The 27,643-nt window shown below is 34.6% G+C and overlaps 2 protein-coding genes across 4 annotated transcripts in view; one reads left to right on the top strand and one right to left on the bottom strand.

The window, feature by feature from the left end:
- The window catches only part of PIGF (phosphatidylinositol glycan anchor biosynthesis class F), a 28,576-nt gene extending 18,973 nt beyond the window's left edge, over nucleotides 1-9,603 (bottom strand). The window contains exons 1-5 of one of the 3 annotated variants that reach the window (XM_023531286.1): nucleotides 9,459-9,521; nucleotides 8,805-8,921; nucleotides 7,489-7,737; nucleotides 6,761-6,852; nucleotides 5,380-5,496 (exon numbers count right to left, since the gene is read on the bottom strand). In XM_023531286.1, coding sequence (XP_023387054.1) covers nucleotides 5,380-5,496; nucleotides 6,761-6,852; nucleotides 7,489-7,737; nucleotides 8,805-8,909 — 563 coding nt within the window. In that variant the 5' untranslated portion in view covers nucleotides 8,910-8,921; nucleotides 9,459-9,521. Of the gene's footprint in view, nucleotides 1-5,379; nucleotides 5,497-6,760; nucleotides 6,853-7,488; nucleotides 7,738-8,804; nucleotides 8,922-9,458 lie in introns of all 3 variants that reach the window. The other 2 variants (XM_023531287.1, XM_011361332.2) reach the window with 2 other exon arrangements.
- Nucleotides 9,604-9,663: 60 nt separating this feature from the next.
- On the top strand, nucleotides 9,664-17,222 carry CRIPT (CXXC repeat containing interactor of PDZ3 domain). The gene is made up of 5 exons (XM_011361327.2): nucleotides 9,664-9,810; nucleotides 11,817-11,882; nucleotides 12,613-12,667; nucleotides 15,900-16,003; nucleotides 16,317-17,222. The coding sequence occupies exons 1-5, from the start codon at nucleotides 9,795-9,797 to the stop codon at nucleotides 16,379-16,381; spliced, it is 306 nt and encodes a 101-aa protein (XP_011359629.1). The 5' UTR covers nucleotides 9,664-9,794; the 3' UTR covers nucleotides 16,382-17,222.
- Nucleotides 17,223-27,643: the final 10,421 nt, after the last annotated feature.

The raw sequence follows: 27,643 nt of genomic DNA, 5'->3' as shown, positions 1-27,643 counted from the left end.
CTTGAAACTGCATTTTGAGGATTGGATGTTGCTTTCTATCCAGTTTTCTATAACATGAGGCAGGAGAGAATGGAGGCAGGGAGACAAGAAAAGGGAAAAGCTGTCTCTGAGGTTTGATCAGTAACATTCAGCTGAAATGTAATAAATGGTGGTTCCACAAATCAAACTTCAGAAAAGTTATGACCAGGGATTATGCATTAGAAATCAGATGAAGCTACTGTATAGTACAGTCTGCCCTCTTGGCAGAGCCCAGTAGGCAACAGCCCTGGAAGATGGATAAAAAGTAAACTGCCTTGATGGGGATTCAGGGAAACCAGCCCTCTGTTCGTAGGTAGATATGTATACAGGAATGTAAGTATCCTTCAAATTAGAACTTTAGTTTGGCAGTGTCTATCAATTTCTTTTACTCTAGGATTTCTACTCTAGGAATCTAATCTACAGAAACCTTTGCACAATCATACAAAGTTAAATGGTTCAAAGATGTTCATAACATTACTTATAATCATAAAAATTTGATAATATTCAATAGGAAATTAGTTAAATAATTCATGGTACATGGAATACTTGAAATGATGATTAACTGCCCAATATTCATCTCATCCCTGATGATTAGACTAATTAAACCACGGTGATTCCACTCTCTTTGCCATTGATTAGTTTAGGAAAACTCAAAGAAGAGAAGCTGCTGCCATTTCACTACCAGCTCAAGAATGAGAATCAGTGAGAAGCACAGCTACATACTGATTATCTGTATTTAGAACCACACAACCTGTTATAATATATGGGATAATCAAGTTTCCTTATTGTTCAAACCAATGTTAAGCTGAAGTTTTCTATTATTTATGGATGAAGAAAGATATACTAAGGATACTATGAAGATGTATACACGTATACAATTAAAGATGTTCTTAATAAGTGAAAAAAAGTAAGTTTATAAAGCGCAGTCTAGTATAATCATTTTCTTAAAAATTACATGTTATATGCATAGACATAATTAGAATATACAAAATCTGTTAGTAATGGTTGCTTCTTTGGTAGGATTACTAGAATCTTTAACTTTCTGTATTTTTCTATTATTTAAATTTTCACAATATAGTCTTTTGTAATAATGTAAAAATCAAATTCCTTTCTATGAAATAATTTATAGCAGTACTGACATTGGTTTATTCACATTAGTTTCCCTAATAAAGCCATCTAAATTCTTTAATTTTTGGCTAATTTTTTTTTTTTGTATTATATACATATAGTCAATAAGGCTGAGAACAGAATAAAGGCTCACTGTTCTTTGAACAAACTTAAAAAATTGCTTGTTTAGATGGAGTAGATCTTTTTAACTGTTCATCTTTTCATCCGAAAGAAACACCACACAACTCCTCCTAGTGGCTAAAGATATTTTACAGAATTCTTATATAAATGTTCCCCCTAGCCACTGAGTGAATATTAAAACCAGTGCTTCTTAGCCACTAAATTTTTGTGCCCACATTAAGGCTAAATTACTTATTTTTTATATGTATACTTTTTTAGTCATTCATATCTTTTCACTCTTAGTGTCCACAGTAGTTTTTCTAATATAAAATTCATTTCAATACAAAGATGACAAAAAGAGGGCTAACATGTTGGGCTTACTGTCTTTACTTTGGCAAGATAGCCAGAGATTTAGGAAACTATTCAGAAATTATTTTTTCATTTCACCAAAAGTGATCAGATTCTGACTTAAACATTCAAATAACAACCCCCAAAAACCAATAAGTCAAAAAGCAAACTTCAATGAGAAATATAGGTTTAAGATATTCAGATTATTACTTTCCTTTATAAGAAAGTCTACAAATGAAAATAATCAATAATTATAATAAAAAGGTAACAAATTAAACTAAACTAGTACAAATTGAGTATATTCATTCAGTAATAACCGTACCAAAAAGAAGTTGGCAGAATTTTTTAAGAGACCAATGACTTTTCGATCTTTAATTTCCTATAAAATAACATTCTTTTAAAAAAATAGAATAATTTTACATTTACTTTAAGGAAAAGTCTTGTTAAAAGTGTCATTTAATTATGTATTGATCTTGATATCTCAAGGGTTTTTACTCCTATACAGTTCTCACGATTGAAGCTTTTGTGTTTCTCAGTCTTCGTGACTATCACTGACTCAATTTAAATATGCAAATACATTAAAATTAGGATGTAATACTACTTCACTTAAAAATAGTATAAAACATTTATTTGATTCAATACTAAGATGTCAACCCAGCTTAAAACTGGCCTGCTCATCTAAATTATCTGATTATACCGAACATGTGAATTATCATATTTTGACAATACTAAAAGGGCCAGCTTTACACAAACAAAACAAAAACTCTACCATGCTTTATACAATAAAACAGGATAAAAAGAAAGTATGTTTTGAATAACCTCCTTAAATAGAATTCTTTGAAATTAAAGTTGTGACTCAATATAAATAATGTTAACTGTATAATGGGACGACTTTCAAAATAACACAGAGGTAATTGTTTTTTGTGAGTATTTCACATTTGCACTGCAGAATCACCAGAGCTTTGAATTTTTAAAATATTTTTGCATAACAGTGAAATTTTAGAAGGCCAACGCTCACATCACACAAATAATCTATAAAATTAATTACTTCCTCACTCATTCAAATAGTAACAAGCTTTTTATACTAAATTCTTTTAAGTATGATAAAAGTGCTAGGGAAGAAACTGAACTATCACTAATGTATGGTGAGACATGAAGACTTTCCCTCTCATGAAAAAGTTAAAACTAATTTTACATTAAATAAACTGAAAAAACTGTTTCTCCTCCGTGGTTGCCTATGCCCTGCACTCTTTAATCTGTTACCTGAACCAGGAAGAGGTACTAAGACAGGTTAGAAGTATGAAATATAAAAATGCTCTCTGACATTTGTTAATCCATTTGACAAACATTTCTTGAGCACTTACTATTTGACTTTACTCACCATTTCACCCAGTTCTGACAATAATCCTGCGAAGCACAGATTAGTATTATTCTAACCATATCACATATGAGGATCTGTGAAGTTAAACAGCTTGTCTAAGATCACCGGCCACTAAACAGTAAAGGCAGGGCAGGTACTTGTTTTTTAACCCTCAGTTAGTGGAGTCTTCTCTAAAAACTTCTATACCATCAGATGATCTGGCTTCAAGTCCCAACTCCACCTCTTACTGGCTACAGAGCTTGGGCAAATCACTTAACCTTAAGCTTTCCAGTATCTTCATCCAGCAAATGGTAAAAATAGGAGTATCTCACCAGACTGTTGTGAGAATTAAATGCTATAACATACTGACAATACTTTAAAAGTTACTAAAGTATTTTTGTATATTACTATTTCATGCCATACCCCGTGTTATGTTAAAGAAAATGTTTTGTATTACAAATTGATTATTTTAAACCATAATTCTCCAGCTGAGATGTTATCTGGTTATATGTTAGAAAATTTAAAAGGCTATTTTTGCAGTCTACTGAAGCTTAGGTGGCATCAGAGAAATCTAACAGCTTCCTGATACAGGCCTCACTTTCAATAACCCAAAAGTAACAAGTATTGGCAAATCTAACTCATTAAAATTTTCATTTCGAATAGGTAATGCAGTAATATGGTTTAAATTTCAAAAGATACCAAAGGGTAGTCAGTGGAAAGTCTCCTTACCTTGTCTTCTAATTTTTCAGATCTCCTCCCCCGAGAACAACCTATGTTTTATCAGTTTCTTGTGTATCCTTCCAAAGATATACAGGTATACCTCTTACGGTAACTTTTTGCGTAAATGGTAGTATCCTATACATGTTTTTACCTTGCTTTTTTCTACTTAACACCATATCAGTAAATAGTTGGTTACATTTCTTTATAGTTGGTAGTATTCCATGATGTGGACTGAATTTAATTTAATTCATCCCTTAATAAAGGACATTTAGGTTACTTTCAAAACTGCAATGAGTAATCATATATATTCAACATTTTGTAGGTGTGCAAATATATCTACAATAAAATCCTAGAAGTGAAATTGCTGTGTCAAAGATGGGTATTTGTAATTTTTATAGATATTACCAAATTGCCCTTCATAGAGTTTAAACCAATTTATAGTCCCATTGGTGCTTACATCCCCTCCCAAATCCTTAACACTGTGTATTATCAAACTTATGGATCTTTGTCAATCTGCTAGCTAGAAAATGGTATTCCCCTTCCTATAATTTTTGGTTTTACTTTTGTTATAAATCCTTCTGAGAAGTGGTGATAGGTCTAAAACAAGATGACAACAGATTTATTCTGCAAGCCTCAGAAGACAAATAACCCAATTAAAAAAGAGCAAAGGATCTGAAAAGATTTCCCCAAGAAAAATATACAATGGCCAATAGGCACATGAAAAGATACTTGACATCATTAGACAGTAGGGAAATGCAAATAGAAACTACAATGAGATAACATTTCATACCCACTAGGATGGTGATAATCAGAAAGTCAGATAAACAACTGTTGGCGAGAATGTAAGAGGACTGGAGCCCTCATACACCGCTGTGGAAATGTAAATGGTGCAGCCACTTTGGAAAACGGTTTTACACTTCCTCAAATGATTAAATATGAAGTTAACATATGACCTAGCAATTACACTTCTAGGCATATATTCAAGAGAAATAAAAACATATGTCCATACAAAAACCTGTACAGTAATGTTTATAGTGGCTTAGTCATAATCACAACAGTGGAAACAACCCAGATGTCTATCAATTGATAAACAAAATGTAGTATATATCCACACAAAGGAGTTATTCAGCCATAAAGTGAATGAAGTACAGATACATGCTACAACATAGATGAACTTTGAAAACACTATGCTAAGTGAAAGAAGCCAACTGCAGAAGATAATATATTATTCCATTTTAACGAAAAGTTCAGAATGGGTAAATCTATAGAGACAATAAGTAGATTAGGGTTGCTTAGTGCTAGGAGAGAGGGGACAGGAAGTGATAGCTAAAGGGTATGAAGTTTCTGTAGCAATTTTATCGAGGTGACAATTATCCCTGAGGAGTGGTTTTCAAAGCTTTCCTTTGGTAGCAGAAACCTTTTTACGAACCAAAGGCTAAGTGGAATTCTGCTATACAGAAAAAAATGCGGAGCTGATTTCGCTAAAGTAGAGGGAGAAGCCTATAGTTTTGCCTGCTTGGGTCTCCCTCAAGTGCATACCGCCCCTTCCCTATCCCCAGTTCCCAATTGCAGTGGGCCCTAAGGCATCTCCGAGAACCATACAGTGCTGGGAAACACTCATGGAACAATCAGCAAGCTGCCATGAATAGAAAAATACATTAATTTTTAAAACATTTTAAACATCAATATATAACATTAAGACTTACCCATTTCTACTGAAAACTCTTAGCCATGCTTTGATGTTTGGCCCTAACAAACACAAACAAGGTACAGTAGTAAAAGTAGACAAAATAACAGCAAATAAAAATGTTTCCAACACCAACCTAGAAAAAAAAAACATTAATTTTTTATAAAGTATTTATTAAAGGAGCACATATACACACATACATAATTTTTGTGACATCAGTAGATTTAATATAAAAACATTTTCTTATACTTTACTGTGAAAAGCAACGAGTCTTACCAAAATAACTACAAAAAAATGCAAGCTATCAAAAAAATCTAGCAAATATCTGGCTCTAATGATAAAGTTCAGAAATGTTAAATACCCTATGCTCATCCTGTCCATTGTAAGAACTGCCCCATTTCTAGATAATTAACTTTCTTCATTACTAGTCTCTGGAACTTTCTCTACAATCAGTGGTTCAACTTCAGCTTATACCAGAGCCACTTAGAAAGCTGGATAAACTAAAGATTGGGAGACCCCACCTCTTGAGTTTCTGACCCAGGCTTGAGAATTTGCATTTTGATAAAATGCCGATGCTGCTGGTTTTAGAATCACACTTCAAGACATTGCTCTAGACTTTCATTCTACTCTAAAATGGGTTAGATAGAAATATCCATTTACCATTACAAAGGTTCTGTGCTCCTTTCTCTAAAACAGAATTACCTGTTAATTTAGTGTGTATATATATACATACACATGTGGATATACATAACTATGTATAACTATATATAAACTGTATACATAGCTATATTGTGTATACATATAAAAAATATCACTCATTTCACCACGATCATTAATCACTGCTAAAGTTTCCCAAACTCTAATGAACATTATAAGAAATATTCATAAATTTAATTTTCATTAATTTAAAATTGGTCAGTTTTGAACAAGTGTTGAGTTAAATTTTACCTTTAAACTATAAACATTAACTTATTACATACTTAAATACAGGAATCTTGATTTTTCTCAAGAAAACAAACTCTTTAAGTACTTCAGAATCACATTTACTAGGAACTGATATGCTAATTATAACTAACTTATCCGTTATCACTATAGTAAGTTCCCTTAAAGGTTTTGAGGGACATAACATTTATTGGTTAAGTAGAATTTCTTACCCACCTCCTCCCCAAATGCAATTTGGTAACAGAAGGCTAGGTAATAGGAACATTTGATGAATTTAGTTATTCCACTGTTTTATAAGAGAATAACACTGGTAAGGAAGGGAAATGATGTCAGTATCTCTCCATAATCCATTGATCAAACACACCAGTTTTTCTCTAATCACCAACGGTAATAGCCCTTTGTTTAGTAAACATGTGTTTTAAAATATAATTGCCGTAAGGTAGAAATTTCAGACTTACTCTATTAATGGTGCTCCATATAGAACAAAAATTACATGAAAGAAGAAACAAGACATAAGAAAGTAGATACAGCATTTCAAAAACCTGGTTACCTAAAAAAGAAATGAATAATTTAAAGAAATGAATAATTTAAAGACTCAAGAGAATGCCTAAAGGATAGCAATTGCTTCCATTTTATCTATAAACATAACTTATTCCCATGTGTGAAACAGTTGAATGTTCTTTGGACTTGGGTATCCTAAAGTCAGATTACATATCCTGGGCACAGTCAAATGTACAGCCCTCAAAACAGCTTTGTAAAAAAGACTACCAGGCAAGTATCACCCCCCATATTCCACCCACCCAACCAGCACTAAAGTCAAAAAGCATTTCTGTTTCTATGACATGTATTGAGCTATGTTGTTAATCAGGATTTATGAAAATATTTACCAGTAACAGTCAGCTAGAATACAAGAAAACACAAACACGGCTCTTATGTGATGAGACATGAAATATTTGTTATATTATCCACTGAAAGCCTCCTAATTCAATAATTAATATATGGCAAGGATCTATCAAACACTGTGGGCAGTCTTCTAGCAAGCAACGGGCTACTAATTTAAAAAAAAAAATCAGATTCTCCCTAGTCACTAGTAAATAACCTAATGAGTTCTTGCTTAATGCTTTATATTTCCATTACAAGAAACACTACCTATATTTAATATCAGTTATCAAGAAATAAGCCTTACCTTGTATGATAATGAACTTCTTTTAGAGGATGCATTTGGTTTCACTACTAAATATAATACTAGATTAACGGCAGTTACAAAAACAGAACAGATGCACAACCACGTCAAGTGTGTTTCCAATATTGAGAAGTTCTCCAAAAAAAAGGATGGAACGAAGATACTCAGAACAATTGAGAATATGCATAAAAGATGGGTATACAGTAGTCTCTTGATATCGGTATCTTTCATGGTGTTTTCTTGAGTAGCTATCTAATGAAAAACAAGAGCATATGCAATAATGACTTTATCCGTTGTCCTAAATGCTTCAACATCTACAAATAAGTCATGAACAAATGACGATTTTCTATGGGCAATAATGTATTAGTTTCAGAATAAAGGAAGATGTATGTGTAAATACACACGTAGACTAATATGGTAGACAGCTCTCAGAGCCGAAAAATGACGAATTTTCTAATTTCTTAAATATCTGTGACTGGTTTCTGCAAAAGGGTCATGTACTAGGACCAATTAAGCGATTTTTTTTTTTTTTTTTTTTGCCAAAATCAGAGGTGAAAAAACTGCATGGATTAATGACCTACCCCTGTTGGAAATATAACCTATGCATTCTAGAAACCCCATGAATACACTTTGGCTAAATTGTTGGTATTTTTACCATTATAGACCCTTGTCTGACATCACAGTAGTTCATATCTCCTAGCAAATGCCAGGTGACACCAATGTACACTCGAATATTCAAAAGGTGGCCAGCGTAATCGAGAGAGTTCAAAGAATATTATACTAAACTAAGGTATCCCAGTACTCCAGAAATATCAAAATGACAATTTTTGTTACAGGTAACAGATTCCAATTAAAAGTAGAGTATAAATGGAAGGAGAGAAAAAAATTTACTTTCTCTCTGTATATAAAACACATTTTTATATGTAATTTATTTATTTATAAATGACCTAACAGAGAACTTATATATACATATAACTGACTGTTAAATAAAGACCCTATTAATTTAAAATAATAGTCCACATGTTAACCTGTAGTGACTATTCCAGAATATATATATATTTCTACACACACACGGGGGCACTGATGTTGTGCAAAACGGCAAGTCCAGGCCATATCCTAACAGCTCTCATTTAATCCACACTCTGAATTTAAAAGGCAAATATTTTACTTATAAGAAAACAGGCTAAAACAGGTTACGGGACACGTCCAAGCTCGAAAGTGCTAAAGCAATTTCAAACCCAGTCTCTGATATAAATATATACACACTAGGGGTCGAGAAGAGAATGAATGGGAAGAAGGGAGAAGGAAAAGTTTCTCACAGGTCCTATCAGCTGATTGAGAGGTAGGGAGGGGATCCGCAATACATTGCCTCGACATCCCTTCGAAGTTTTTTTCTGGGCCACTCTCAGAATCCCAACTGACATAAGCAGATTCGGCTGTAACTTAGTGAGCAGTACCCAAACTCAAATGTTTGCTGAATGAATGAATGAACCAATGAACGAGGCAACAAAGAGACAAAGGAGAATGGGTCAAGTGCCCCTCCTGAGAAACCAGTGCGTTCCCTGGGGTGGGTGGGAGGAGGGGAGAGGCACCGCCCTGGCGTCTGCGGTTTGACCTGGCCAGGTCCGCAGACATTGTGGCGGGAGAAGGCCGTTCTGAACGGCTCCGGAGATTTCGCCGGAATTGTGGGATCTTTACCCGAGCCCCAGAGGGTCGCTCGGAATTCTGCCCAGGCCTCGGCCGGGCAGAGGCGAAGTCAAAAAGTACAGGCGCGAAGACCAGGAAAAAAGGAGATAGACACAGAAAGTCAGAGGGTCGGTCCATCAGTATAGCCCCTGGGTCACGCCAGAAGGGTGGCGCTCGGGCGGGTGCAGGGTCCAGGAGCACAGAGGCTCGCAGCCATTTGGGCACCTGGCGGAGGTTGCTTGCACCCCTCGAGAGGCCCGCGTGCCGGAGCATTCAGCTGAGCTTACCTAGCTCTCCCGCCCGCGGAAGGGAAGAGGGAGTTATTACCTCCCACCATCAGGTGCTCCGCGCCGCCCAGATCCTCACGCAGGCGCACGCCTGTGGGGCGGACACCCAAGGCTGCACAGCCAACCGCAGCAGCGGAGGGGCGGGCAAAGGAAGTAGCCCCGCCTTCCCCCTCATGTTTATTCTTCTTTCGGCTTTCCAGGTGTAGAATAGGCGGGGCGGAACGCGGAGGGGCCGGAAGTAGATTTTTGTAACCCGGAAGGGGAATCTTTCCCTGGCTTAGTATTAATGTTTTCAAGGCGCCGCCGCTTCTGGGCGTAGGGAAGCGTCTGGGGAGGATGGTGTGCGAAAAATGTGAGTTAAGGGGCCGCATCTGCGGGAGAGGGAGGGTAAGAGAACCTCACTGGAGTTCCCCGGAAACTATTCCCTTTCTTTGTTTTACCTTCGGCCGCGGGTCTCTGGTTCTAGCCCCTGTCCGCCTACCCTTTGACCATTCCTGCCTCTCCCCAACGGCTGTGTAGCCCTATGTTTTGCGTTTGGCATGATCTCAGTCTTTGCACCTCTTTACTTGTGTTGCTTCCCCACAACCCCGGATCTCATCCCATACAGCTTCTTGACTGGACCCCTCACCTCACAGACCCTCACGATTAGAATGGATCTTAAAAATCAGTCTACATTTGCCAGGTTTAAGCAAATAAAAATACCAACGCCCAGTTAAATTTGAATTTCAAGTAAACAACGAATAATTTTTAGTATAGTATATCCCATACAGTATTTGAGACTTGGTCTTTTTGCTGCTGCTTAGTACTGTAAGTGCTTTGAGACATTCCAGAAGAAGTATTCGATGTTAATCGGAAATTTAAATTTAATTGGGCATCCCATATTTTATCTAACAACCGTATCTAACCGTATTTTATCTAACAAGTCAGTATCTCATCCAATGAGTTAAGCCTTTTTTCACGAATACCTACAGTATTGAGGCACGGTGGCAGGAGATTCTCACCACCTTCAAATCAATCTACGTAGATTTCACTGGCTTTTAGAAAAGTCTTTCCTCCCTATAGTTGCCGTCCAGTGATTCTAATGCCAAACCTTGAGATTTCTAGGAGATATCTTATGATTTTTTTTTGACCTCATAAACTGTTTATATGTTTAAAAACAGCTGTCATATTCCCAAGTATTTTTCCTCAGGCTAGACATATCTGGCTCTCCTGTGATAAAGTTTCAAGCCCTCTTATCTTGATTGCTATCAAATTAACAACCCATTTCGTTTATATACCTTGTATAGATAAAAGTTTGAACACACAGACCCCCAAGAGTTTGAATCACAGACCTTAAAAGAATGACCACGGACAAGTTACTTTAATAAATTTTCAGTGTACAGAGAGTAATTTTAGGTTTCTATATTTGGAGCCTGGCATTCATAACCACCCTACACAATGAGACCTCAGTTTATCTTTCCAACTTCATTCTCACTAACCCTTATCATCTTCACACTTTGGCCAAACCAAACTATGTTGCATGCCATATGTACCCTGAGCTCTCCATGCCATTCTTCAGGATGTGTCCTTTTCCTAGTTTGTCTTCATCCTCTTTCCTCTTCTTTTTTCACAGTCCCATTGTCTCATATGCTTTTTACTGCCTTTCCCACAAAGCTTTCCTGGATTTCCATAACTGAGATTATTTCTTTCTTCATGAAATTTGTCCTAGTATGTTAGCTCTCAATTTATTTTAGATCCTAATTATTATACTTTTTATTTTCTAGCTTATATTTTGGTTGTATGGTTTGTAACTCTTTTTTGGTTTTGAACTCTTTGAAGATCTGTTGAAAGCTGTAGACTCTTACCAGGGTCTATAAAAAAAGGGATCTACAAAAGGTTTGTGTGTAATTTCATATATTTCACATTATCTCCCAAGATGCACCTGTGAAATTCAAGTTAAGGACTTCTGTTAGAGAAATCAGCAAGCTCCTTAAAATTTAGAACTTTATCTAACTCGTTTTTTTTCCCTCTGTATTTTGTACAATGGTTTATGCCTGGTATAAATGGTTTATAGATGCTCAGTAAATTTTTATGCCATGAATATATTTATCAGCTTTCTTTATCTGATTTGTTTAAAGTATACATGTACAGAGGAAGCTTATTATAAGCCATCCTATTATACTACAGATTTTACTAAGAGTCAGTCATCCATTGCTCACAGTTAATATCTTAAGTCTCAGTTCACTAGCCTTGACTCCAGCATTAATAGGCTCTTACTGTAATATGACTTGATACCATTGTTAACTGTAGGCACAATGTGGTGAATTTATTAGATGATAAATACTAATTCCCTTTACTTTTACTATCTCGTTATAACAGGTGAAAAGAAACTTGGTACTGTTATCACTCCAGATACATGGAAAGACGGTGCAAGGAATACCACAGGTATTTTTCCTTTTAGAACATAGAAGTTGAATCAGATACTTCCTGTGAATAATGGTTTAGCTTTTACATTGTTTGTAAATTAAAATATGTGTACAAAATATTTTATCTATTAAACATTAAAGAACACTGGATCCCACAACAATTTAATATTTTATTCTATTTAGTCTTCTCAGTTACATCTCAGAGTTCCTATTTTGATAGGCAGGAGATGGCCTAATAATTAAAATAATTTTCAGTGAGTATATCATAGTAATTGATTTGATTCAGCTTAATTACAGTTGGTATTTTATTCCCTCCTCATCTGATTTTTACATTCTTATGCAAATCATTTAAATGTTTTCACCTTCCTAATCATTAAATACAGTGAAAATGTTGTCAAGGGGAAGGAAAAGAAATACTTTCACTGTATTCAAGGTCTATGGCACCAAAGTAGTGGCATCTAGATTTTACAGTACAAAAATTAAATGTAGACTCATTTCTGAAGTCCTACTTTGAGTCTGAGAAATAAATGATTGTGTTTTATCCACATTTTTATTTTTTTCTTAATAAATGTTTTAAGTACTGTTTTAAGACCCTGGCTATTAAGTGAAGATTTTTGAAAATTTTGATAAAGTCTAGTCTATTGATAGGATGTCAAAAAATGAACTTTAAACTAATTGTTAATTGTTATATGTATATATGTGAAATGTGTGGGATTAACTCACTGAAATACATGTATATTTCAATATAGAAAGTGGTGGAAGAAAGCTGAATGAAAATAAAGCTTTGACCTCAAAAAAAGCAAGGTAGGTTTAAGAGCATCTATAAAGCAATGATATATAAAATTACCACTCTTTAATATTACGAGTACTGAAGTGAATTTGGTGTACATCATTCTATTGTGATACAACATAGAGTTAGGTAGTTCCTAGCATACAAAACCAAGCTATCTGTTACAACCTGCTGGTTTCAACCTATTCCTCCTCACTATATCAGTATGTGAAGATATTAGTGCTACTTTATAATTTCACCAGAAATATGACTTTTTTTTTCTAGTTCTTAATTATCCTGCAAATCAGAGGCAACAGGGAAATGTGGAAAGAGTGTAAGTTCTGGAGTCAGTTAATATTTTAATTTAGACTCTGTCACTGTCTAGCTCTGTGAGATTACACAAGTTAAACCAGTTTATTAACTTTCTTGAATTTTACTTTTTCATCTGAGAATGGGAGTAAAAATGTCTCCCACCTTAAAAACAATTCTTGACACCATGATTTATTATATTCAGTCTAAAAAATCCCATGAACTCTTCCACCTGCTGCCCCATTTTCTTGTTTCCCTTTAGCAAAAGTTTTCAAAAACCTAATCTAAATACTTTCTCAATGTCCTTAGGTTCCATTCTCTCCTTCAGCCTCTCCAGTCAGGCTTTCATCCCCACCACACCCCTGGAACTGCTCTTATCAAGATCATACATGACCTCTAAAACTGATGGCCACTTCTCTATTCTTACCTCACTTAACTTTTTGACAACCTTTTTTTTTTTTTTTTGCAACCCTTTAGTCTTTTGGCTCTGATACACGACACTCACTGACTATTCCTTCTCAGTCAAGTGCCTCTTGCCTTAATCCTAGACTTTTTAAATTTATAATTTCTCCTCCAGTGACTTTAGTCCAATGGCTTTAAGTTTAAACTGTATGTTAATGACTCCCAAATATGTATTCCCCAGTGCTGACTTCTCTGAGCTCCAGACATATCTGCAGCTGCCTACTTGACTTATTCAATTGGATGTCTAACAGGCAACCTCTTTCCTTCAGTATTCTTGTCTTTGCACCACTGTCCAGTCCAGTTGTGTAAGCTTAAAAGCTAGAATTCCTAACTGGTTCCCTCCTCACCTTCACTTCCCACACCTCCCAGCAGATGGCTCTACCACCAAAATATAACCTGAATCCATTTGCTTCTGTGTGTCTGGCTGCTATTACCATATTCCAAACCACAGTTATTTCTTACTCAGACACTTTAGTAACTTTCTATTTCCCTGTTTCCCCTCTAGTTCCCTATGGTTAAGTCTTATAGTAACCAGAGTAGTCCTTTAAAGGGCATGTAACTCTTTTGCTGAAAATCCTTCATTTGTTTTGTTGTTGTTTTTGTTGTTTTACATTGAATAAAATCCAAGCCCCCAACTATATTCTTACAAGGTCCTCCATGATCTGGTCTCTCCCACCTCCCTGACTTCTTTTGTACCAACTCCCGCATCAGCTATGCCAAGCCCATTGGAAGAGGATTGTGCTTGCTTTTCCCTCTTTCTAGAGCTTACCCCGCAGATCTTACATACCTGGCTGCTTGTTACTTTGGTCTCAGTGGAAATGTCACTTCCTCAGAGAGGGTCCCTAATCAGCTTTAATATGTCTTCCCTCCTTTGCCTCATGTCTGCCACAATATCCTGTTTGAATTTTCTCTACAACACCTATTACTCTCTGAAAAGTATGTTTGTTTCATTACTTAGTGTCTATCATCTCTCACTAGAATGTCAGCTTGATGAGGGCAAAGGCTTTGTCAAGTTCATCTTTGGTATTTAGATCAGGAATAGACACATAGTAGGCACTCAGTATATATTTGCTGAATAAATAAATACCTGTTTCATGACTTCATTCAAAGGATTAGAAATAAAAATAAAACTTTTACTATATATAGTACTTGGCACATAAAACAGCATAATAGACTTCATCTTTTAAGTGATGAGCAGCGTCATACTATGTATTGTTATTGCTGACTGGCTTATTGATGTCTTCTAAGACCATTCAGTTATTATTGACTAAGTTGTTATTTTTACAGGTTGTACAATTTTAGGTTCTTCTAGTTTCTTTATGCTACCAAACTTATTCTGATATTTTTAAAAAGGAGCTATTACTTTTGGGTTCTCTAAATAGTTCACTTTGGAAACTGACTACTGTATTGCATTGAATCTAAGATACCATCATTTATAAGATACATCATTACTTTAAGAAAGAAGAATCTCTGCCAATTAATTGTTTAATATCTTCAGAGATTTTAAATGTACATCTTAGAATGATAAAATATGGTTTTAAGAGAAGGTAACCTTCAGACATACAGGTCCAAACAAACTGAGCTTATTGTAAAGAAGAATAGCGCCTGTCCTCTTCCGGGGAGTAAAGTGACATTCTCTTGGGTTTGGAAAGATTAACCTTTGAAAATGAGCTGTTTTACTGTACTCCAAGAGAAGAAACTGTTGCTATTCAGTATATGAGTATTGTTAGAAAGTTATTGGAGAAAGTATTTCCTCTAAAGTTATTTTGCACTTCATTCACTATAAGGCGGCATTTTTATTTAGTAGGAACCCTTTTATCCAAAGAAAGTGGATAAATTAATTGAAGATGTCAGTTAAATTAGGCAATCATTAAAAAAACCTTACACCTTATTTTAAAGCACGTATATGTACGTGGATTCGTCAGTCACTTCCTATTGAGACAAAGCCTTTTGTGTATGAATTCTACATCATTCCCTTCACATAAATCATAACCAGAATATATATTTCCAATATCTTTAAAATACAACATGAACTGACAGATGCAAAGTACCAAATCTTCCCGCTTATGATTTTTTCCCAATTTTTAACAGTCGTCTTACCCATACCTAAATCAATGGCAGTTTTAATGATTCACACTTACCTAGTCATCCTAAAGCATTTACTTAGTTTTTAATAGAATCGGTCATTCTTTTCGCACTGATATTTCATCAGTTTTCTTAATTATATTACACAAATAGAGTGACAAATAAAGCTGATGTAAAAGGTTTGGGATTAAGGACAGCTCACTCTTTATAAGCATACAACTTACGTGGAAGAGGTAGAAGTGCGTAGGCATTTTAGAGAGTAGCCAGCTGGAAGAGTGCTATGCCTATCAATTGTAGAGTTTGATAGAAAGAATGAAAAACATGAATTAATCTCATTTGTTGCATAAGTGAGGTTTTTAAGAGTGTTGCTATTGTATTATACACGTTATTTTTTTTAAAAAACGCCTCTAGATTTGATCCATATGGAAAGAATAAGTTCTCCACTTGCAGAATTTGTAAAAGTTCTGTGCACCAACCAGGTTCTCATTATTGCCAGGGCTGTGCCTACAAAAAGGGTAAGTTTAATACCATTTTTCTATTCATATCAAACCTGTTTCATTTGGTACCAATTTGAATAATATAGAAAAAGGAGTAGCCTTTCATAAATCCTATTGTAGTCAAAAGCTCTTTTTTTCTAAGGCAAAATAGAACTTGTTCATCATTAAAAGTGTATATTTCCTTTTTCTCTTTTCTGAGACTGTTAAATTATGTTTTTTTTGCTTCAGGATTGACTTTAATTAACCAAACTGTCAGTTGGTATTAGATATTTGATTGGTATTATTAGTTGGTATTATAATTTGATTGCTCACATGTTTTCTTTTGTTTTAGGCATCTGTGCAATGTGTGGAAAAAAGGTTTTGGATACCAAAAACTACAAGCAAACGTCTGTCTAGATGTATTGATGAAGTTTCTGGCTTTCTGTATGATTTTGCTTTCTGCTTTAAATTCTCATGGCATATTATAGATGTTCAAGTTACAAAATAACGTTTTAAGACAATTAAGTTTAAACCAGGAAAGTTGACTGATATTCATTCTTTTACTATCAAGAAGTTCTGAATAACAACAGTAACTACTTTCCTGCTTCATGTTATTTTCCTTAGGAGCATCTTATTGATGTGGCAAATTTAACAAAAAAGAATATTTTCTCAGTTCTGTATGCACTTTTTATTTAACATTATTCATATAATTCTTATTCTTTCTCTACTTTATTTATACATATTGCAAAAATGAGAAGGAGATTATTGATATTTGCTCAGAACTTGGCATCCAGACATAATTCTTCCTTTATTCCCTTGTTGGTTGCATAATTCTTAAGGTCTGCAGTTCCTTAATTAATTGCAGCTTCACAAGGTATTTAAATATCTGAGACCATTATTGTTGAATGGTTCCTTAGTAATTAACCAAGACCCAAATCAAACACAAGTTGTATTTATGGTTTTTGAAAATTTGTTCTCGAAGCCAAAGTGCTAATACCTTTTATATGAGAACAAGGACACAAGGGACACCACATATATGTCCAAATAAACACAACACTGGATTTCAGGAAAAGACATGTTCCGTTACTTTGAGTTCACACCATCATGAAAGGAGAACAGTGTTTATCCATGTGTAATGGAAACAAATCACCACACTTTGGGAAAGCTCTTTGAAGCAGAAACCAAACTTCTTTTACCTCCTTTCTCCCCCCTACCCTCCCCCCCGCTCAAAAAAAAAAATAAAATAGAACAAAACAAACATTTTGGTTCTTAAAATATATTTTTTTTTCTTTGAGGTTTCAAAGATTTTTCTTAATGCTGCCTTCAGAGGTTCAGGACTTCTGCTTTGGAAACCTGCAGCCTACTAGGGGAGACCAAAAAAGTATTCCATGTGCCTCAGTACCGTGTGTAAAATACTTACCACTATAAAATGTGTAGAATAGTTAACATGAGGATGTACATAGCATAGATATGCATTTTTATTTTAAAATTATTATGGAAAGTAAACTTTTAACTGTTTATAAGGTTTGTTTAAATAGCGTTTCTAGGATACGTTGCTATTCTTATCCAGAAAGATCACAGGGATAATGTAAAATACAATAAATAATAGCTGTGAAGGCAGGAAGTATCTTCCCATGCTTTAATCACTTTGGGATTTTTAGTTAACACAAGAGACTCATAGTGGGACCTGGTTAGAGAGCGGCCCAGATCCATTAAAAGTTGGGTTGGTCGACTTTGGGGAAGGAACATTTCTGTTATTTACTGGAACATGGACTTCTGCAACTCACATTTTATATTTGTGCCTTAAATAGCCACCTTCCATATATGATTTGGTGGCCAGACTCAGGTTCTCCTATGACGATTTTGGTTAGTATTAAACCTCAGAACAGAATATAAGTTTTATAAGTCTTCATGTCGTTGAAATAATAATATGACTGCCATACATTGAATAGAAGTTATTAAATGAGAAGGAAAGTCCCAAAACAAAATGAAAATATTTTTTAATAAGAAGGCCTAAAAACAGAAACTGTAACATTAAATAAAATGACATAACTAAGGCCAAACATAGTTTTTATCAAAGTAAATGTAAAAGTGATGAAATAAGGTATTTTTAAAAATCTCAGACTATTTAAATATATAAAAAACAAATAACATTCTTCAGTACATTCATTAGAATATGTAGCCATCAAAAAGATAGAAGAATTACATGTATGTACAGAAGTTTGGGTATACATATAGAAACAATCGAAACCTATCAGTATTGTTTTTTTTTTTTCCCTGTGGAATGAGATTGAGGGTTGAGAAAAGGTACTTAACACTTCATAACCCCCATGCCAACCACCTCATGTTTTTTAGCTTCTAATTCCCTTACCTGAGTACTAATAATTTTAGTACCCTAGAAATATGCATTTACATGCACATATATCTATTTTGAGAATTTTAAGTAGAAATGCATATATTGTTCCACAGTTTGACTTCTTTTTTAATGTTTGTCACATTTACTATTTTCTCTATTTCTTGTTATATATTTTTTTCCTTGGCCCATTTCAGAATACATTGCAGACATACCCTGTACCCTCCAGTACTAGATATGTACATCATGAGAATAAACATGCTAAGTACAGTTATCAAATTCAGGAACTTAGCATTCATAACTGCTTTCATCTACAGTCCCTATTCTAATTTAATTTATTCAATTAGTATGTATTTTTTCAGTTACAGGACCTAGTTCAGAATGATGTTACTTTCCCTGACTCTAATCTGAAACAGTTCTTTAGCCTGTCTTTGTCCTTTGTAGTATTGATGTATTTGAACAAGATAAGACAGTTAAAAGCATAGAACATCCCTCGGTTTGGGGTTTTCCAGTGTTTTCTTATGGTTAAAATCAGGTTATGCAGTGTAGGTTGAAATACTTACTATTAGTGATATGTCCTCTGTGTCACATCCAGACTCACAGAACGTCTTTTTGCCCCTTATTGGTGATGGTCACTTTGATCACTTAGGTAAAATGTTGCCAATTTTCTCCACTGTATAGTTATTGTTTTTCCTTTGCAGTTAGTGGTTAATTTGTGAAAGGAAACTTGAGACCATGTTGATAATCTGTCTCTCGTCAAATCTGTCCCTTGTAGATTAGCATCCTTTAATGATTCTTGAAAAAATTTTTACTGTGATGTTTACAAAATTGTGGTTTTCCGACTACATCATTCTTTGTGTATTAGCTTTCATTCTACTTTAAGGAAGAGATTTCCCTTTAACAGTATTGGTATCAATATAGAATAAATACTTTTTTCTGACCTTTTGTATGTTAGCCACAGATTTTGGGCCTCTTTACCTCTAATACTTAAGTGTTCATTTCCTAAGAACAAGGATATTTTCTAACATACCCACAGCACAATTATTAAAAGCAGAAAATTAACATTAATATAATACTGTTATCTAATCTTTTCCATATTTCACTAGTTGTTCCAGTAATGGCCTTTGTAAAAAAAAAAAAAACTGGACTAGGATCCAATCTAGGATAACACATTGCATTTAGCTGTCATGTAACTAGTTTCCTTTAATCTAGAACAGTTCTTCAGTCTATCAAAAATCTCAAAGTCACTGAGCCATATAGTCCAGTTATTAGATAGAATGTCCCTTAATCTGAGTTTTTTTTTTGACAATTCTTCACAATTAGATTGAGTTTATGCATTTTTGGCAGGAATGTCATAAAAATGATGTGTTCTTTTCAGTGCATCATATGGTGTCGGTTGTCCCATTTCAAGGTGTTAATTTTGATCATTTGTTTGAGGTGGCATCTGTTAGATTTCTTCACTATAAAGTTTGTATTTTTTTCTGTTAAGCAATTTGTAGGGAAATACTTTGAGAGTATAAATATTGTTTCTTAGTAAACTTTCACAAACCAGTTTAGCATCCAGTGATGTTTCTTAGCTGAATTGTTGTTCTGATGGTTGCCAAATGGTTGTTTTCCAATTTTATCATTCCTTCTACATTTATTAGGCATTCTATTGTAAAGAATACTTTTTCCCACAGAATGAACTCATGGATTCCTTTTTTATTCAGTCTGTTACTCTTATTTGTTTTGATGTCTAATTGTCCCTGATTTAGTCAGCAGGAGACCTTTCAAGCTGGCTTCTGGGTATTTTTGACATGTTCTTACCATTTTTTGAGGCAGTCCTTACTTTCCAGCAAGCCATTTCTCCAAAGATCCCTAGTTTCTTTACGTAGAGAATGGTTTATAAACTAAGATCTGGGCCTGCAGGTTGTCATTACCTCTAAGCCTCTTCAATAGAAAGAGTTAGAAAACATATATGTTAAAAATCACGGGTTTTATTGATAGCTCCAATTCCGTTTCAGTCCCACAGGGTTCTTCCTTGCCTTTCCCTATTCTGTATTTCTATATTCTTTCACAGTGGGAACCCTAGCTCTCAACATCATCAATATAATTACTCATTTTTTTATATTGGTCATGTATTTGGTCATTAAAAATAATTTTAATTTTTTTAAAAAATTAAGCCCATAGGAGAATTATACATGAGATGTCATTGATATGTTATTAAAGAAAAAACTTGGGAACTTCTGTATATATGATGTCTCAGATAAGTTTGACAAATGAACAAATGGTACTAAATACTTTTTTCAATTCAGCTAACATTTATTAGACCTCTATTTTTTTTTGCTTATTAGCAAGAAATTGATAAGCAGCCAATCAAATTAATGTAAAATTATTAAAGTAAGATATGACAATAAGAACAAGGAAAATATATTGAAAGAATAGTGACTAAAGAGAGGCTGATTCAAAAACAATAATTCTAGCAAAAAAAAATCTAGGAACTTCTAACGTGGTACAAAGAGAATGGAAATGAAGGCACAGATTTGGAAAGACCTAGTAAAAGACTATTTGACAAGATTTGTTGACTAAATATGGGGAGAATGAAAAGGTGAGAATGGTGGGTCTCATTTAGATGTGGTAGTAGTAGATTTGTCCACCAGATGGCAGTGATGTTCTTTCTTGGTTTTTAATTTTCCATCATGCTAAAAGATTTAGCAACTTAAAGATCAAATAAATGAATGTAAGTCTCCAACAACGTCATGAACAAGAGAAAGCATACAATAATTAAATTCCTGGAAAATATTTATGTGTATTCATATGCATGTAAGTATACTGTATATATCTGCATATATATATGTATGTATGTATTTTTAAATATGCATATAATTAAACTGGCAAGAAAGTAATGATGATCCTCAGAGGCCAGAAGCAAGGAAAGTACAAATTAAAAAGGTGAACTAATACCAGAGCCAGTGCTTGCCTTAAGGAATATCTGCCAGTTTCCCAGGGTCTGAAGACTAAGTTTTAAAGGGCATCACATACATGGAAGACATAGCCCTGGGCTCGAGCAAGGTGGGAAGGTTAGATCAGAGACGTGCATAAAGTATAGAGCACTGCAAGGCAACAATTTCAGTGGGCTTACTAGAATATCCCCACATATGCACAAAGACAGGATGCATTCATATCTTGGCCTTTGCCCTGGGAAGACCAGGGGAAAAAATTTAAAATCTTTTCAGAGACTAAAGTACAAAGATCCAGAGATAAAAAATATGAAATAGAAGTTGAGATATGAAAGGTAGCGGAAAAGGGTCTTATGTATCATCCAAAGTTCTACAACTGATATTTCAAAATTCATTTCATAATAAATAGTTTCCTTATAAAACAAGTGAAGTAGACATTTTTAGGCAAGCAGATGTGTTTACAACCAACAGATCCTCACTACAGGGCATTTCAAAAGGCATACTTCAGGAAGAAGGAAATGAGCTCAAAAGAAAGATAAAAAATGTAAAAGAATCGTGAGTCCTGAAAATGGTAAATATGAAGGTAACTGTAGACAAACATTGATTGTATAAAATGATAACATCACATTTGTGGAGTTAACTAAAATACTGGAAAATAGTAGAATATAGTTTAGTTGATCAGCTTAAGTATTCAGGAAGGAAAAGATACAAACTTTCAACTTGGTCAAGTTAAAAATACATATTAAAATTTCTTTAACAATTGAAGAATAAAATAGAGTGCATAATTTCCAAACCAGAGGTATGTGGAATGAGGGAAAAAAGTCAATTTGAAAGAAGAAAGGGGGAGAGAAAAAGAAAAGTAACCAAGTAAGATGGAGGAATTAAATCTAAATATATCTCTAATAATAGTAAATGTGAATATACTTAAAATTTCCAGTTAAAGGAGACAAATATTGTCGAATTGATTATTTTTTTTAAATTCCAGCCATATGCTAAATGTGAGTTTATAGTAAAAGGATTGGAAAGTATATCAGGCAGATACTAACTAAAAGAAAGTTGGTGTGGCTATTAATATACAGAGGAAATAAGGCAGAAAAAAAACTAGAGAAAAAAATATTACATATTGATAATAGGCTCAACTTTCCAAGAAGATTTAAAAAAAACTCATATGTTCCTAATAATATACTTCAAAATATACAAAGCGAAAATGACAAAACTATTGTAGTGAAAGATTTTATACACTTAACAGTAATTGGTAAAATAAACACCAAAAGGTAAAAGTTCAGTAAGATTTGAGCAATACAATTAATGAGCTTTATCTAATGAACATATATAAAACATCCCAATAATGAATAGTACACGTTCTTCTTAAGCATGCAAAGAACATTTACAAAAAGTAATCAGTTACTAAACCATGACAGGTCTCAAAAGTTTTCAGAAATTAGATATCAGAAAAATCAATTTCTAACCACAACACAAATTAGAAATCAACAGCAGGAAGATAATTTTTTTAAAATTGTATATTTGGAAATTTAACTCTTCTAAATAACCATTGCATCAAAAAATCAGTGGAATTAGAAGACAATAATGAAAACATTTTATCAAAATTGCAGGATACAGCTAAAGTGGAATTTAGAAGGAAATGCATAGTTTTAAATATTTATACTGTGTAGGAAAAGTGACAATGAGCTGAGAATTGAATTTAAGTTAGAAAAACAAGTCCAAACAGTAGGAAAAAGGAATTAATAAAAATAAGATCATAAATGAATCACAGAAAACAAAGATACAATAGAAGAAATAGAGCTCAACAGAGCAAAAAGCCAGTGCTTTGTAAAAACTAGTAAAATGCTAAAATCTCTAGCAAAACTGATAAAAGTCAGCAAGTTAATTTTAGGAATAAATAAACAATTATAAATGCAGCAAAGATTTCTTTTAAATAATATTTCGAACAATCTTTTGCCAATATTTTTGAAAAATATTAGATGAAATAGTTTTCTATAAAAATAATAGGGATTGAAACTGAAGAAGAAATTAAAAATCTGAAAAGACCTATAATCATTAAAGAAATTTTATCAGGCGTTAAACCAGAAATTTTGTCAGGAGTTAAAGAAACCAGAAAGATGATTTTATAGGTGAGTTACACTAAAATTCTAATAACACCTGATTCCAAACTTACACAGACTTTTCAAACAATAGAAAAAGTGGGAACACTCCTCAATTCATAAGGCCAATATAACCTTGTTGCCCAAACCAGGAAAATACTGTAAAGGAAGATTATAGGGCATTATCAATCATAAGCATAGATGCAAACATAAGGAAACAAATCCAGCAGTGCATAACAGTTAATATTATTTTGTGACCAATGTAGATTAATCCCAGGAATGCAAGATTACCAACATTAGAAAAAGCTATTAATACCCACATTAACAAGTTAATGAAAAAAAAACCCTGACTTTTTTATTAAATCCAACAATTAATTATAATGAAAACTGTTAGCGACCTAGAAGAGACATTCCTTAACCTAGTAAAGGATAACATTAACAGACTCACAGCAAATATATCAAGTGTTAAATATATTGCCTTTAAAATTGATAACAAAAAGAATGCCAACTCTTACCCCTTCTATTCAACATATCGGAGACCCTAGCCAGTGCAATAAAACAAAATGGGGAAAAAGGTATAAAGATTGGAAAGAAGGAAGAGAACTGTCATTATTTGCAGTAATCCAGCATTTTCTAGATTCCAAAAGAATCCACAGCAAATTATCAGGATGAATAAACTGATCGCAAAGGAGATCAGTACACAAGAGTAAAATGCATTTCTGATAGCAGCAAAAACAAAATGTAATTTTAAAATGTACTCTGTATAACAGCAACCAAAAAAAATATAATAAGTATAATAGGTTTCCAAGTCCTTTATATAGAAAGTTATAAAATTTTATTGAACAAGATAGAACTCAACAAGCAGATCGTAAAATTTTTATGGAAGAGCAAAGGCCCAAAAGGCACTTTTAAAGAATCGCAAATTGGAGGGACTAGCTGTACCGAGTATAGAAGTTTATTATAAAACTGAAGTAGTAAGACAGTATGGTACCGGACAAAGACAGAAACAGGCCAGGAGTGGATGAATACGACAATGGAGAGGTGGTGTAACACAGGCGGCATTATAAATCAGTGGGGAGTTCTTCAGTAAATTCAAACTGGATCGCTACCTATACACAAAAGTCAAATCCAGGACTTAGACGTGAAAGGCAGTCCTACTCTGACTGTTGTCCAATATCAGAAAACAGTTTTCTAAGTTTTGTCTGGTTTTCTAGTTGATTAGAGCAGAAAAGTAAACCTGGTCCCCAGTAGTCCATCATAGTCATAAGTGGAAGTCAAGTATGGTTTTTTAGAGTTTTCTTCTTCCTACAGTCTGTTTCCTCTATGTTACTTTTATCTGTCTAGATCTCTATCTTCCTTGTCAGAAGTTTTCTTATATGTCTGGTCATCTTTTGGTTTTCTGCTCATTCTTAATAGAGTGGGGAGACTGTTGGAAACTGCTTGTGTTGGTGGGCAAGTTGACTGAGTTTCATGTAAGGCAGAGTTTATCAACAGTGGCATTGCTAACATTTTCAACTGAATAATCCTCTGTTGTGGGAGGCTTTTCTTGTGCATTGTAGGATATTAGAAGCATCCCTGGCCCCTACTCACTAGATGCCAGTAGCACTTATAGAGATTTGTGACAATCAAGAATGTTTCTAGACGTTGCCTTATGCCTTTAGTTGAGAATCACTGATGTGAGATGCTCTACCTGGGCTGTTAGTGAGGAGACTTTTGAAGTCAGTATCTTTAGCTATTTCTTGTCGAGATGATCATATTCTCCACAGAATAGCACTCTAATTTCTCTTAACTGAAGGATAGGGTGGTGGAGGAAAGCAGGGAGACTTAGTACTTGATATACATGCATTCACTTATTTTTCCTGTTTTAAGTACTTAATACCCATGCTCACTAGTGTTCCTCCAATCCAGAAATGGTTTCCCGTTTCTGAAACCTAAATCTCTAGATTTTGGCCAGAGTATAGGAGGGGCAGTCAATGAGTGATATGGAGTGTGGGGAGGAGAGAAATCCAGGACTCCACCCGATCAACCAGCCTTCATTCAAAAAGTCTTCCTTAATTCAACATCTCAGTGCACCCCACTTCCAGAGATGCCATCAATCCTTGAGCCTTTGAAGGATTCTGGGATGCATATTGAATTTATTTTTATTTAATGTCAGTTTACAGTTTGGTCTTTCAAGTCTGCCAAGTCCAATACCATTTTTCTGCCTCCGAAAATCTGGTTCCTTTGGTATCTTCTTTATCTTTAGGACTTATGCCAACTCCTCCATCCCAAATACCTTTAATATAGTTTTATGTGGGAAGGTTGAGAAGGCTAAAACTTAAATGTGTGTTTCATTCTGCTGTCTTTATTGAGATGCTTCAATTTTACGTATTTCTGGTAGTTTTGTCATGTTTCTAATGGTCACCAGACATTGATTATTACTTCAGAATGTGAGCGTCAGATGGAAGGGGACAGATATAGCCTTCATTTTCTTCTCACTCTTTCTCTTTCTCAAAGGTAATGTTAGATTTCTATTTCTCATATATAATATTATATCTTGACCCACGGAGGAGATATTCTAATTAATAGGAGAAGTAGCAGGGACAAAAATAAGCAAAGATGTGGAATGAAGAGTGGAATACTACCAGAGGATGTGGGGAGATTAACCTGGTTGAAATTGAAGTTTATGTTGAAAGGTCATGGGAGATATGAATAAAATAAATAAGGTGGGATGAGATTATGAAGCCCAAAATATTGGTTTGAAGAGATCAGATTGGATCCAGGAGGCAATAGGAAAGCATTTTGGACTTTTCATCTGAGAAGTGATTTGATGAAAGTAGATTTTATAAAATTAATCTAACAGCTCTGGCAACAGATAGACAAGAATAGAGAATGAGTAGTGGCAAAGGACCTTTCTAGGAGACTGGCTAACATCTAGATAGGAAGGATGGCCATAGCAGGAGGGATGGGTATAGAAAGGACTGATGGAAAAGTCATTGAGAAGGAAAATTTGATTGTATTTGTTCCCTCCAGCTGTTTTGGAAGTTAAATAGATCACAGTTGAACTTATAGAATCTTATATTCATGTATGGCAGATCTAAAACACATTAAATAAAATGTTGGTTATCGCAAGAAATGTGCCTAGTAAAGCACCACATGATGTAGTTACTGAGAAAAGATTCAATCAAGACAAGTCAAGAAGAGGAAAAAGGAAGCTACTATAAATCCACAGAGTGGTCTCATTGGAATATAAGGATTCCTAAAGAACAACCAGCCTTCCAGGATCATGGAAGTGGAAAGACACTGAAACACTTTCTCTGTGTTAACTTCAGCTTTTTCAATGAGCATCCTGTACAAGGCCTACAAGGCACTTTCCCAGTCCCTGAGGCCACATGACCTTTCTGGGTACATCTCTGCTGCCAACTGCATCTTTCTTTGCTCTAGTCTTTCAGTTCGAATTCCTGAAAGAAAATTAGGGCCCAGCTCCACTTTTCAGGTCAGAGTGCAAGTTACACATACCTGAGTGGCCAGTCATGGCAGAGGATCGGCTGGGGAGGGAATGGTTATACTATGATGACCAACCATTTAGCAACAGCAACCATGAATATGGCAGGTCAGCTTCCCAAAGAAAACAATTGTTTTAATGAATTCAAATTACAAAGGAAGCTGACACTTTTTGGTGTACAACCTTACCCTTACATTTGGTATCACACACAGAGTCCCCATGCTACCCCACCAAGCCACTATGAGAGGTAAACGTGAAAATTATAGAATTGACTTAGTGTGCTTTTTTCCAATTATGTAAGTAGTTTGTACCTCAGTAGATTAACAAGTCTCCCTGAATCCAGCACCAGGTCTGCTGCCTGCGAGTCATCTGGCCTCTGACAGCACCAGACAGTCCTCATCCAGTCTTCCTATTTGCTGGCCAGTGGACCAATGTACCGTCACCACACAGCCCCACAGAAATTGGTCTGCTGTGGAGCTCTAAGGAATTCATAATTTTTCCAAAAAAAAACCCCGAAATTATTCTACATCTATGCAATTGTTTAAGATCAAGGGTTAGCAAACTATAGCCCTCAGGCCAATCTCTAATTTTTTAATATACAGTTTTTTGGGGACATAGTCATGGCCATTTATTAACAGATTATCTGTAGTTGCTGTTGTGTACAATGGCAGAGTTGCAAAGCCTAAAATATTTACTACCTAGCCCTTAAAGAAAAAGTTTGCTCACTCCTGTTTTAGATAATTCTAGAAATGATCAGTGTTTTTTGAAATCTTTGGGTTGATGTAAAAGGTCAGTGGCTGC

Source organism: Pteropus vampyrus, unplaced genomic scaffold (assembly GCF_000151845.1).
Source record: "Pteropus vampyrus isolate Shadow unplaced genomic scaffold, Pvam_2.0 Scaffold66, whole genome shotgun sequence".
Taxonomy (NCBI): Eukaryota; Metazoa; Chordata; class Mammalia; order Chiroptera; family Pteropodidae; genus Pteropus; species Pteropus vampyrus.
Note: the sequence above shows the minus strand (reverse complement) of the source record. Positions and strands in the feature narration are given on the sequence as shown.

Coding starts and splice junctions, on each gene's coding strand:
- CRIPT (XM_011361327.2), top strand. Junction 11,883..12,612: donor CGGTGCAAGGAATACCACAG/GTATTTTTCCTT, acceptor ATTTCAATATAG/AAAGTGGTGGAAGAAAGCTG. Junction 12,668..15,899: donor TTGACCTCAAAAAAAGCAAG/GTAGGTTTAAGA, acceptor AAACGCCTCTAG/ATTTGATCCATATGGAAAGA.